Source organism: Corapipo altera, unplaced genomic scaffold, assembly GCF_003945725.1.
Source record: "Corapipo altera isolate COAL_440 unplaced genomic scaffold, ASM394572v1 45, whole genome shotgun sequence".
In the NCBI taxonomy this organism is placed as follows: Eukaryota; Metazoa; Chordata; class Aves; order Passeriformes; family Pipridae; genus Corapipo; species Corapipo altera.
Window position 1 is genome coordinate 24,820,721 of NW_020884877.1, and position 12,940 is coordinate 24,833,660.

The 12,940-nt window shown below is 40.1% G+C and overlaps 1 protein-coding gene across 2 annotated transcripts in view; it reads left to right on the plus strand.

Annotated features, from left to right (window-relative positions):
- Window positions 1-12,940, plus strand: part of KALRN (kalirin RhoGEF kinase) — a 504,478-nt gene that overhangs the window by 337,651 nt on the left and 153,887 nt on the right. For both annotated transcript variants that reach the window (XM_027637175.1, XM_027637176.1), the window contains exons 17-24: window positions 594-713; window positions 3,385-3,603; window positions 6,469-6,618; window positions 7,561-7,675; window positions 8,352-8,467; window positions 9,055-9,177; window positions 11,514-11,696; window positions 12,732-12,850. In XM_027637175.1, the coding sequence (XP_027492976.1) occupies window positions 594-713; window positions 3,385-3,603; window positions 6,469-6,618; window positions 7,561-7,675; window positions 8,352-8,467; window positions 9,055-9,177; window positions 11,514-11,696; window positions 12,732-12,850 (1,145 nt within the window). The remainder of the gene's footprint in view (window positions 1-593; window positions 714-3,384; window positions 3,604-6,468; window positions 6,619-7,560; window positions 7,676-8,351; window positions 8,468-9,054; window positions 9,178-11,513; window positions 11,697-12,731; window positions 12,851-12,940) is intronic.

Consider the following 12,940-nt stretch of genomic DNA (forward strand, 5'->3'; position numbering starts at 1 on the left):
TGAAGTAAAGCCTCTTGATTAAATACAAAATGCAGGACCTGATATTTATTCCTAGCTCTGCATGCAGGTGGAAACTCCAACTGCATATTAACTCTGTGCTAGATGAAACCATCTGTGTCTTCTTCATCCTCACCCCTAAGCTCTGAGTTTTGTGTGAAAGAAATACAGACAAGGGGAGCAGAAAGGTGTTGCGACATCTATGATGCCAGTTGCAAATTTGAAAAAGAGAGAGATATCTTTGTTTAAATTCAAATCTCCCTCATTATGATTTGTGGTTTTGCTGTGGGGTATTTGAGGGGAACATTCACTTTTGTGATCAAACCTTGGAAATGAGTGCCCTTTGCTATCCAAATATTCATGTAAATACTTTGGAAATTTAATTCTTCAGGCAATAACTTCTTCAGTAAGATCTTTGCCATGTAAAAACGTAGGTCATTCTTATCCTAGGATTTCTTTCTGCTCATAGATTCAACATGAGACCACAGTGGGCAAAGCACATTGTTGTTCAGCCAGCCTGAAACATTTTCCGATCTGTGACTACATAAACCTTAGTACTGAAGCAACCTTTCCATAAGCATATCCTTTCTTTACAGGTGCTTGGCTGGATCAGGAATGGGGAATCAATGCTGAATGCAAGCCTTGTCAATGCGAGCTCCCTCTCTGAAGCTGAGCAGCTCCAGCGAGAGCATGAGCAGTTTCAGCTGGCCATAGAGGTAAGATCAAGGAGTTAACTTTGTTTCTCCTTCCCAGGTGAACATCATACAAAAGGTTATCTCTTGAGCATCGATCATTGCTTGCTTGAAGGAAGGGGAGGAATAAAAACTTTAGAATATCAACTTATATCAAACTGATAATGTAGCCAGAGGCTAATAGTGAAATAATTATTTATAACCTGCAGCTAATTTTTCTGCTGTTAAATATCAGCCTTTCCATTCATGAAAATAACACTCACACATCTTCTGGTAATTTCTTTGATAACAAAATAACATTAAAATTCACAAAGTGATCTGAAATGGGAAAAGTTTGTGAAGTCAGTTTCTTCCCACATCCACAGTTTGCAGGTCATTTCACAGCATTCATTTATGAATATCTTTGTTACTGGATAATGCTCTCACACTAGATCTTTTTCATTCAGCTCTCCTTTTGTGGACAGCAGAAAAGAAACTCATTCAAACTCTCATCCTCAAATAACTTTGACAAAGAGGCAAGAGAGGCAATTTTTAAGAATTGCCTGCTAAACTGCTTTTGCCCCTTCTTGCTCTGGAGTAACAAGACATCTTTGACCTGGCCCTTGAAAACTGGTTGTGAGCCAACCCATTTGCTTCACTTACAGGACCAGGACTTGGCAGGAGGAATAACACCTGATTTGAGCTGCTTTCCTTTGAATGAGAAAGTAGTGGAGGGCTAAGGACTCCCCTGAGTAGGGCACTACAAGATTTATAGTTAAGCTCAGTACTTCATGTATCTCTGTCATTACAAACAAACCCTACACTCACAGGGTGTGCTCACTTCAGCTGCTAGAAAGAGGTTCCATTGCTTTCTCCCATTCCTGTTTAACAAAGTGTATGTGCTTCCCAAATTATGTTAATTGGTAGGTACTTACAGAGCAAAGAACAAGCTGCAGAATCCCTATGTATTTGAAAACTAAGCCAAACTTTAAACTAGGAAACTGGAAATTCAAAGAGATGCCTGACTGTGTGAGGGGGGCAGGGGGAAGAAGGAGGGGGAATGTCTCCTGGTAAACTTGGAATAAGTCAATATACATCCTAGTGTTGCTAGTAAATATAGAGTTTAAATCTTAGCTAATGATCTGTTTGGATCCAGCTCCACTCACAGTAAGGAAGGAGTAGCTGCTGCAGCTCCTAAAGGAAAAGGAAGAAGTCTTCTGTCAATTCTGTGTGAGCTGGCTGGTACCAAGCTGTGCTGACCACATCTTGGCAGCCACCACCAGACAGCAGCGGGGAACAAGACACCCACTGGCTGAGTTATCACAGCTTGCTGCCATCGGGAAAGTGCTTGTACTTGGTGGTAAATGCAAATCACAGAGGGAGAAGAGAGTTACACCACAGTAAGGGGAAAATAAGTTTTCGAAGGCAGAAAACACTAGATTAAATATTTAAAATGTTTAAAGCTCAACATGGGGAAGAGATCAGCAAAGCACACAGGGCAAGCCGTTCTCTAAAGGCATTCTAGATGTGGAATTGATTTTCAGTTGAAATCCTTTAAAGTCTATTTAAAACAAGTATTACAATTCTAACATCAGTAAAGCAGCTGGATATTAAATTTAACCAGTTGTTCTTGAACATCTTCCTAAGTGTTTCTGCCAAGTATTAATGCTTACTTTTTTGCTAATAGCTTTCTCTACATTGCAGTATTCATCAGTGTATTACTAGATGATTTCAAGCTTCTTTCCAGGTTCAAGGACTAGATCATAAAAGTATCACATGAGAATTTGTCAGTGGCAGTTACAAATAGGATGTAGCACAGAGGAGTCTTTGAGAGATTTTAGAGCTTCTGTTCAGAAGATTAAAATCAAATACTGAACTAAACTATGTCTGAACACAGTTACTCAGGAGGCTTTGAAGGGACTGGGGCTATTTTACTTTCAGCAGGCCACAGAGGGAAGTGTAGCCACCACTTGGTAATTCTCAGAGAAGCTGGTATAGGCTGGGGAACAGGGCAGTCAGGAATTCAGTCCTACCTGTAAAGTGGCCACTGAATAAATTGGGGAAGGGTGGAGAAAATGGTTTGACTCTCCCCAGTTCTGACCTTAAAGGTAGCACAGTCTAGTCTCTAATGTGAGTGAACTGACTTTCAGAAATGTATCTTTGTGATGTAGTTCATGCACCTTAGTAAGACATCTCCATATCTTCTGGGATCGATGTTTTGTATCCTGTGGACAGGACAATTACACACACAAGTAAAGCTGCTGCTGCCAGGTAAATTGCCTGGCAACAGTCAAATTAAGGTGATTAGGCCCATAGTTTGCCAACTCCTCATTAGGGTTCACTTTTGGATCTGCAGATTGTGTGGGATGCCATCAGCACTGAGGTTGGGTGAGAGCTCAGCACAACAGCTGCCTGCTCTGGGATGCCAAAATGGGGTTCCCACCAGGAACCCCACCCCGGGTTACCCAAGGAGCAGTAGCTGATCAGTGGAGCTAATCCATTTTAGCAGTGCTTATGTATTCCAAGCTCTAATATTGTGTTGCAAATATGTGTGAATAATTGAAACTAAAATGCTTTGCAGAAAGTAACTGTTAACTGAAGGTAACTCTCTGAAAATATTTCACTCTCTCGCATCTCCATGCTCACGCCTCACCTCACCTTTCTACCATACATCTGGCACATCTGTACGACCTCTCTTTCCTCCCCTCATGCACAGTCCCTCTTTCATGCCACTTCCTTACAGAAGACACACCAGAGTGCCCTGCAGGTCCAGCAGAAAGCCGAAGTGTTGCTCCAGGCTGGACACTATGATGCCGATGCTATCAGAGAGTGTGCTGAGAAGGTGGCCCTGCACTGGCAGCAGCTGATGCTGAAGATGGAGGACAGGCTCAAACTTGTCAATGCCTCGGTGGCCTTCTATAAAACCTCTGAGCAGGTGAGCAGTGTTGTATCTGGGCCATAGCAAACCTATATCTGAACTAGTCTAAATTCTTTCTTTGGCAAGTATTGTAACAAAAAAACCAAACCAAACAAAGCACAACCCCCCAGAAAAACAAAACAAAACAAAACAAAAACAACAGCAAGCAAAGAAAACAAGGACAAAACAAGAGCAGCAAGTGGTTTGTAATAACTTTCATCTTAAAATTTTCAGTGAAGCAATGTAATTCTTGAAGTTGTTTCTTTAGAGTTTTTTTCTGATTTTTTCCATGTTCAAACAGCAATAATTTTTGAAATTCCACCATTTTTGTGTAAAGTTCTCATGATATCAGACTTAATTTTGAGGAATATAAGTCTGCTTTTACTTGAGAACTGCTTGCAGTAACTGCTTATTAATTTGTGAGCAGTACTAGCCAGTGTTTTCACTAGTAGTTAAACACCACTGTGCTGAAAAAGATGCCAAGATACAAAGGGATTTCTCTTAAATCCACCTGCAACACAGATAATTACAGCAGTAACCCATTGTATGTTAACATTCCAGGTGTTCATGAATTTTAAAACGCCTTCCAGTTGGCTGCTGGTATGGTGGGATTATTCATCCCTTGCACAAACAGGTGCCATTTCTGCTGTAGTCAGTGAGAATTTGTGCCTCAGTGTGGCTACTCGAATAGCCTTGCCTGATATAATTCACTACAGTCAGGCAGTTGGTGTTAGCACGGACATTACAGGAACCTGTGGTTTTACACAAAGGGCAGCAGCAATTGCCATGACATTTTCTGTTATTATTATCATCACACAGTTAGTTCTTCAATTAGAGAACCGGACTTGAGATTTTTAACACAACTAAATATGTTATTAGGGAAAGAACTTGTTTTTCCTTAACATCAGGCTGTTGATGATCCTTGGGCCACTTTTTGGTGTCATTTGTTTAATGCATTTTTAAGATTAAGATGAATTAATTCCTTATAATGAATGTCTTTTGCTCTGAAGAGTTTCAAACAGATTTACAGTCCCTGATGAATTCAAGATCAAAATGAATTACTGCTGATGGAGCTTTGTGAGAAATGAAAACCATTGAGGGATTCATTAAAGCATTAGACAGTTAAATGTGCTGGCCAAAGCATGCATAGCCAGTAATTTATCAATTCAGTCTCTCTTCCTGTTTCCAAGTCATACACAAACATACACTGCAGTGCCCACCAGTTCATTCATAAGTTGTGTCTATTCAGCAAATGTTTAGAGCAAAGACTGTTCAGTCCTTAAATGCTCATGAACTCATTGCTGCAAGTACTCTGTCATCCTCTCTTGGGCTGCACAAGTGATCTACAGTCCTTAAGGGTCTGCTCCCTGACTGGATGACAATGGATTGAATGATTTACTGGATCCTGAATTCTCTGAGTATCTAGAAAAAACAGCTAAAAGGGTGGAGAGGCTGTCACATCCAGCTGAACTTTTTCACGCCTGTCTTCCCCAAGCATATTATGTTCTTGAAGTAAGCGGTGAAGCCCTGGCTTTCAAATAGCCCAGTTTCTCTCTGACTTCATTGACAGCCCACTTTACATTCAGTTCTCTCATCATCTTAACAGAGAGAGGATATTTATACGTGCAGGGATGATTCTTTATAGAAAGGTGTGGATCCTAGGTAGTCCATTTACTTCCGTTAAGTCACCAAAGTCCAATAGAATGTCAAAGTTTTCAAGAAGTAAAATGCAAATGCTTTTCTATGCCTAAATAACACAAGGGGTACTTGCTCTCCAATAGATGTTTGAGAGTGAATGCTGGTTTGCATCCAAGCAAGATGATTTCAGATTGCCAAATGCATAATGTCCTTGCATAATGCATAGTGCTCAAGCCTGGCAGCAGGATCAGTTGATCATTTCATCTTAACTCATCAGTTTTAAAATGGGCTTTGATGTTCTCTGGATTGGTGGGTGATGCTGGACTCCACACTGTGCTCTTAATCATGTGGGGCCATCTGAGTTAAAACTGTGCTCATATGAAAGTTGCAGTTGTAAGCAAAAAAAGGATGAACATGGTTAGCTGGATCCCTAGCAATAACTCACTGGATCTTGAGTCGTCTCAGCAGGGGACTGTGTAGGAAGAGCCCTCTGGGAAAGAAGGGGAAAGTTCCAAATGTTCTGGAAAACTTCTGCAGTTTTTCCAGTGCCTCCATGAGCCACTGAGAGTATTTTCAGGATCCGCAGCACTGCATAATTTCCAGGATGTGTTGGTTTATTTACCTCATTCCTACTGTTCTACCAACGTAGAAGATACATTTGTGAGCTCTGTAGAGTGGAACATCTGCATCCACCTAGGCTGTGACACTGATTTAATATTTATTGGTTTCAATCGGTCTTTACAAAAGCTGTATAGGGAGCAACTACCATGCAGGCAAACAGAATTAATTCCAGCTTCAGGAAAGTATTTAAGCATGTGTTTTTCTTTAAGTATGTGCTAAGTCCCTTGACTTAGGTAGAATTTAAACACATCCAAAGCATTCTTCTATAATAGGGATTGTTTCCTGAAGGATCCATTGGGTCTGGATTGATCTCTGCCTTGATTCAACCTTTGTACTTCTCCCCCCCCCCCCCCCCCCCCCATTATCCATTAGAAGAGAAGAATGATTTATCAGCAGCCTTAAAGCAGATAAATTTTATCCCAAACAGTAGAGATCCCTATGGGTAAGAAGAACTGCTAGATCATTCTGTCCAGGGCCTGTTTTATACCCAGGTATCCCCATGCTGTGGCCCATTAGCACAAAACATTTAGATTTGAAATGTCATTGGTCACAGACTTTTACTGAACATGCTCCTCCTGTTTAGATTGTAGATAACTGAATTGCTGTGCTCTGGGTGTGTTTCAGGTCTGCAGTGTATTAGAGAGTTTGGAGCAAGAATACAGACGGGATGAAGATTGGTGTGGAGGTCGAGATAAACTTGGACCAGCAGCTGAGATAGACCATGTCATCCCTCTGATCAGCAAACATCTGGAACAGAAGGAGGCTTTTCTCAAGGTCTTGTTTTAGTTCTTTAATAAATCAGGAAAACTCTTCATTAAGTAGACAGGTTAGAGCAGTGTTAGAGCAGGTAAGTTTGAGAGGAGGTTCTGGAGTGTAATTCCAGTTCAGCTACTGGCTGGCTGTATAAATCCCAGGCCAGTTTTACTTTGTTATAGCAGGGGTAATAAGCATTATCATCAGTGCATATTCCAGAGAGATGTTGCTGGGACTATTTGGGTGGTATTTGCATTTCACTTGCAGAATGCTTGTTGTTGTGCTGGTTCAAAGTTAGAATTCTCAAAATTGCATTATAAATGACAGCTATTACTCATTATTTTGGTGTTGGCTTATACAAACCATCCAGCATTTCAAATTGTGTCCTCCAAGCCAATAACTGAAGAACTAATAACAACTGAAGCAATTGTGTCTCTGCAAGGCAGCACTAGGACGGAGACAGAGATTTCTTCCTGCCTTCCAGGTGCTGCTTTGTAAGAACTGTGCAGCTGACAGGCTGACAAGTGAACTGTCAGCCAGGCTTTTACCTTCCACTAAAACTGATACTAGGCATGAAACTACACTTGGTGTCCAGGCTTAAGAAATTATGCCTCTAGATTGTACCTTTTTTGAAACAATTAGTACTTTTCTTGAGAGATGGGTTAGGTTTGGTTAGACTGAAAATGTGTGAGGTACCAGTTCTTTACAACCAGTTGTTTTATTATTGTCATTAATTTTCTTAATGTATAAAATGAGCCATTATATTGAAAATTACTTATGTTGTAATACATTTATGAGGCTTTTAGTTTATTAGGTGAGTTTATTGACTCTTAGCTGAAGGTCTCATCCTCCCAGATGAAAGAGAACTTCTCCCTGCAAAATAAGCAGAGAACTCCCTTGAGTGCCTTTTGCTTTCTTTGCTCATCCTTACTGATTCTTTTTGGTGGGGGCTGTTTTTCTTAGGCCTGTACACTGGCCCGAAGGAACGCCGAGGTATTCCTGAAGTACATCCACAGGAACAATGTCAGCATGCCCGGAGTAGCAAGCCATACCAGAGGGCCTGAGCAGCAAGTGAAAGGTTGGTGCATTGGTGCAGTGACAGCACTGAAGGTTTTGTTTGCTTCCCCCTCTCCTGTCTGCTCATCCCAAAGTCTGTGCACATGCTGAGAAGGCACCCTAAGTTTTGCCAAATACCATCACTAAATGATGCCTGTGCCTGACACCTTTAGAAGGGATCCATCCTGTGCCAGGTGGGAGTTCTTACACAGAACTGGCTGCTGCAGGTGGTAATGGGGGAAATAGGAAAGGTGTCTGAAGCACAGGCTTCTCTTGTCAGAAGAGTCTGTGGAAGGGACTGCACCAGCCCCCATGTCAACTATGTCAACTGGTACCTGACTCCTGAAATAAGTAACAGAAGAGAACAAAAGGACTAGAAATCATATAACCTGCTGTATTTACTGGAGTAAATCCCAAACTTTATCCTAGCATCTTTTCCTTTACCAGATAATCCTGCAAACTATACTTTCTTTGTGGTGGTTTTTTGAGTGTGTGATTTGTTTGGTTTGTTGTTGTTGGTTTGGTTTTAAAGCAGCCCCTTTGAATCAATGCTCATTTTTAAGAAGTACAGTATTGGGCACTCTTGCTCTTGGGAATGTGTGCACTTGGCAGAGTGATTAAACTCAGCTTTTTAAGGCTTATTTCTGTATGCACTCAAAGAATCACTAGTCATGCAGATGTTTTCCTTTGCCCTGTAGCCATTCTGAGCGAGCTGTTGCAGAGGGAGAACCGGGTCCTTCACTTCTGGACCCTGAAGAAGCGGCGATTAGATCAGTGCCAACAATATGTTGTCTTTGAGCGCAGTGCCAAGCAGGTAGTGTAAAAACCCCACTTTGCCTTTCTCTTCTGGCAGCGTGTAAATATGTCCTGTATCTATGTAGTGCCTCTGTGTGGGGTTCCTGTTGCAATCTCAAGTTGTATTTAAACATATTTAACCACTGTAACTTTTGAAAATGTGACAAATAGAGATTTTTTTAAAATACAACTAAAGATAATACCAAAACTCAACGACAAAACTCAGTATTTTTGCTACCTCAGATTAATTTCTGTATTTGTTCATTTTTTTGAAAATAAATATAAGAGCAAGCTTGTTTTATGGAGCTATTACTGAATGAGAAAACTATCTGTGTGAAGATTTATCTGTATTCAGGTAGAATTCCCTACACTCCTTTTTGTCCTAGAAAACATAGAGTATCTTCATGTATCCTTTCCCACCTGCTTTGATTACTTTTTTCTTTATGCCTGCTCCTAGAAAGTATTTTAGTATACACAGTATTAAGACCCAGTGGGTTTGCTATCCTTTATTTGGCAGGTTTTGGGGTTTTTTTGCCAGAGCATTAGTTCTTGAAATACAAAGACTATTTGTTTTGTTTTTCCTTTGGTTGTTTTTGATGTTCACAGGCCTTAGACTGGATCCAAGAAACAGGCGAATATTACCTCTCTACTCACAACTCCACAGGGGAATCAGCAGAAGAAACTCAGGAACTCCTGAAGGAATATGGGGAATTCAGAGTACCTGCCAAGGTAAACAGTGATTTTAATCGAATTATGCCATCTACTTCAGTCTTTACTTATGGTTCTGTTTCTATGCCTCCAATCTCTAGTAATATTCTCTTGATTTTATATTTGCCTTCTAACATTCCCAGCCCAGAAGATAAACAACTTTTGAGAACTGTGATCTTTCATTTTTAATAAGACACAGACATAAAATGGAGTTTTTTTCCGCCTTGGTCAGTACTGGTTACAAAGAATTTTTATTCTGATCATAAGGAAGAGAAAGTTCATTTGTATACAGAGCAACCTTATGAGACATACCCTAATTCCATCATCAGACAACCATTCCAGAATGGTATAAAGTACATAATTGTTTTGGACACATCCAAGGTCATGTTGGATTCCTGGCCTCTTTCTTCTGTCATTAGGACTACAGTTTGCTTCACTAATTCCAGCTGTGTTGATCACAGATGATTGTTTATCTCATTAGAAATAATCTGCTGATCCCAACAAAGTACTTTAAATAGATGAGTTTTAAAACTCTGGGGTGAACAAAAACTGCATTACCAAGAATCTATTCATTTATATGGAGCAATTCTGGGAAATCTGGTGGGGTTTACAGAGGAATGGTGATTGGATCTGCTTCAGGCAAATTAATTCAAACCATAAGTAATTCGTAGACATTGAATCCACGGGGGTATTAACAGTCACTGATAAGGATGTAAATTGCAAAGTCAGACTGCAGGAAGACCATGGCTTTGGTATTATGTAGCTGCATTTCACTGTGTCCTGCAATTGATCTTCTGTAATCCTTAAATTCCTCATTAGGCTGTCCATGCTTCCATGGGTTTGATTCACAGGCTTTGTGGTGTTCTTGTCTCCTTCTTTTCGCTTAGCTTGCATGTTTCTGAAAGTGTTAGACAACTAGCAGTGGATGAAAGTTAATTTTATCAGACAGGACATGTACAACACTCTTTTAACTACTTCTGAACTCTAACCACCCATAATTAGTCCACCTGAAATTATATTCCAGTTCATAATTTCGATAATTTAATTTTTATCAGAATAATCCACATTCATCCTGAAGTTTCAAAACTATTTCAGCTCTCGACTTAGCCTCGGATTGATTTTTATACCTTGTTCCTATTAACCATTACTGGCTGCTCCTTACAGTGACACATCTAGTCTTGCTCCTTAGGGCTGTCATAAATCACTTTCCTACTGCTGACCTAGGACATTTTCACTGCCATGTGCAATCTGGTAAATGCATGTCATTCCCAGACTGACATTATACTCAAATTAAGCTGTAACTTTCTGGCCAAACCAATTATTTGGAATGCAAAAACACCAGTAGCCTTTGGGAATGAAACACACTTTAAATATCACAGGAAATCAGATTTTTACATCTCCATACCTACCCTTGCTTAGATACTCAGTTTGTTAGGATGACCTCTGATTCAGCTGTTAATTTATTATGGTGGTGAAATTTCTTGAATTTAGTTTTGGGTTTGAAATCTGCTAGATAGTTTTGGTGTGATATGCATTTGTGGCCAAATCACTGATGACAAGTACCTGACAGCATATCTTACTTTAGGCATGGTGGAAAGTCCTCCCTACCTGAAAAGAAATTTGCCAGTACCTCACTTCCTGGGACAGACTTGGAATTGGAGCTAAAGTTTATAACTAGGTTCCTTGTGCCAGTTTTGCACAAATTTCCTCAACATGGAAAACCATCGTAACAGAGCATAAGTGGAATAGAAAAGACCTCTGGAAGGTTTGGGGGCTCAATGTATCTTTTGGAGTTCAGGCATCTTTTAGTTGGTAATGTTCTAACTGGAACTAAAATACTGATGGAGGCCTTTATAGAAGACCATGAATTTGGATTTAAATTCTGTTTGATTTTGAAACAGAGTAGTACTGACTCAAAATCACTTCCTGGGCTAATAAGTGTATTAATGACCTGCCTACACAGGTCTGCAGAATGACCCAGGTACAGACTCAGAGTAATTTGGTGTATTTTATGAGGCATGATTTTTTAATCCTGTCTTCTGCTCCAAGGCTCACAAAAAAATAAGCTTTTAGTTATGGGAAGGAGGCATGTCTAACTTCCAGCATGTCTTCCTTGTGTCTGTGTGTGCATGGTTTCAAAATCTTGACTTTTTCTATTTTCTGCAGCTTCATAAGTGTCCTTATAAAAATGTCTTTAAGTTTTACTGGGCAAAGTTTTAAGTGTCTGATTCTGTATAAGATGAAGCACAGACAAGCTTTAATGATGTATAAAAAAAATTGCGAGCTGCTTTTGATTGCTGTGTAAATTAAAAGCAAAGGAAATAATTCAACATAATCAAGGACCTTCTTTTGGGCAGCAAACAAAGGAGAAAGTGAAGCTCCTCATCCAGTTGGCCGACAGCTTTGTAGAAAAAGGACATATACACGCCACTGAAATTAGGAAGTGGGTCACCACCGTTGACAAACGCTACCGGGACTTCTCTCTCAGGATGGGGAAATACCGCTACTCCCTGGAAAAAGCCCTTGGAATCAATACAGAGGTACAGTAAGACCATGTCCTGCTGGGGTATTATACCAAAGCTGAAAGTCATAGGGGAAGGTGAAGGCTATGGTATGAATGGTGCAGGTTTTTGTGTACCCATTAGAAACACTTAAAGCTCAGCCAGCCTACCCAGCCAAGCTCAGAACTGCTCCTGAAGAGAAAACTTGCCGTGGCAGATTAATGATATGAAGAGGAGGCAGATGGAGATCAGAAAGACTTTCTAAACAAATGTTTGCACTATTTTCCAGGAGACCATAACAGCTCTTGGGAAGGAGGGGAGTAAAAGTCTATGTTAATTTTAGTATAAACCATAAATCCTGATCCCGCACCATTATTTTGAGTTAAACTCAAATTTTGCCTGTAAGTTTCCATTCTCTCATCCTTTAACTAACATAAAAATTTGATCCTCAACCTCACCTCTGAGCTATTTTAGGTGACACAGAGCACACAAGAGAAACAAAATATAGAACCTCTTGCTGTTCCCTGCCCATAGTATTAAGGGGGAATGTCAGAAGCAGAAATGCTTAAAAACCTTTCAGAAAATGAATCTTCAAAATGAAGTATCAGGAAGAGGAATAAATTCCCTCACACCCTCAGATGCTTTAAATGTACTGTTCCTTGCAGGGTCTGTGGCTTACACAGAGTTACTAACCACAGCCTGGAAAGGTAAATGACCACTGAAAGTTGGGATTGTCTCTGCAAGGTTCTCTACTTTATCAGGCTATTTATAGGAAGTCCCACACGAGGCAACTAATTTAGATATGAAAGAGTAAGGTAAAATATAGACATTTTTCATCACTACCTATTCCTAGATAGGAGTAACAGTGAAGACTACAGTGAATATCATAGTTGACATTTTTAAGATGTCTCTCTCACCTTCTTCTCACAGTAGTTCTACTTCTCTCGGAGTTTCCTTCTTTTTGAGATGATCTTACTTTTGTCCCTTCTTACCCATTTGATCTCATGAACATGCTGCACTTTGCTCAACAGTAGGATTGCAATGAATTTAAAATCTGTACTTTTTTTTCCCTAGGATAACAAAGACCTAGAACTAGATATTATTCCAGCAAGTCTTTCAGACCGGGAGGTAAAGCTGAGAGATGCAAATCATGAAGTCAATGAAGAAAAGAGGAAGTCAGCCAGAAAGAAAGAGTATGTCCCAAATGCTCACAGCCTGCCCTGGCACATTATCTGATGAAGAGTGATTCTACAATATTTGCATGACCAGAACTGACAAACAGT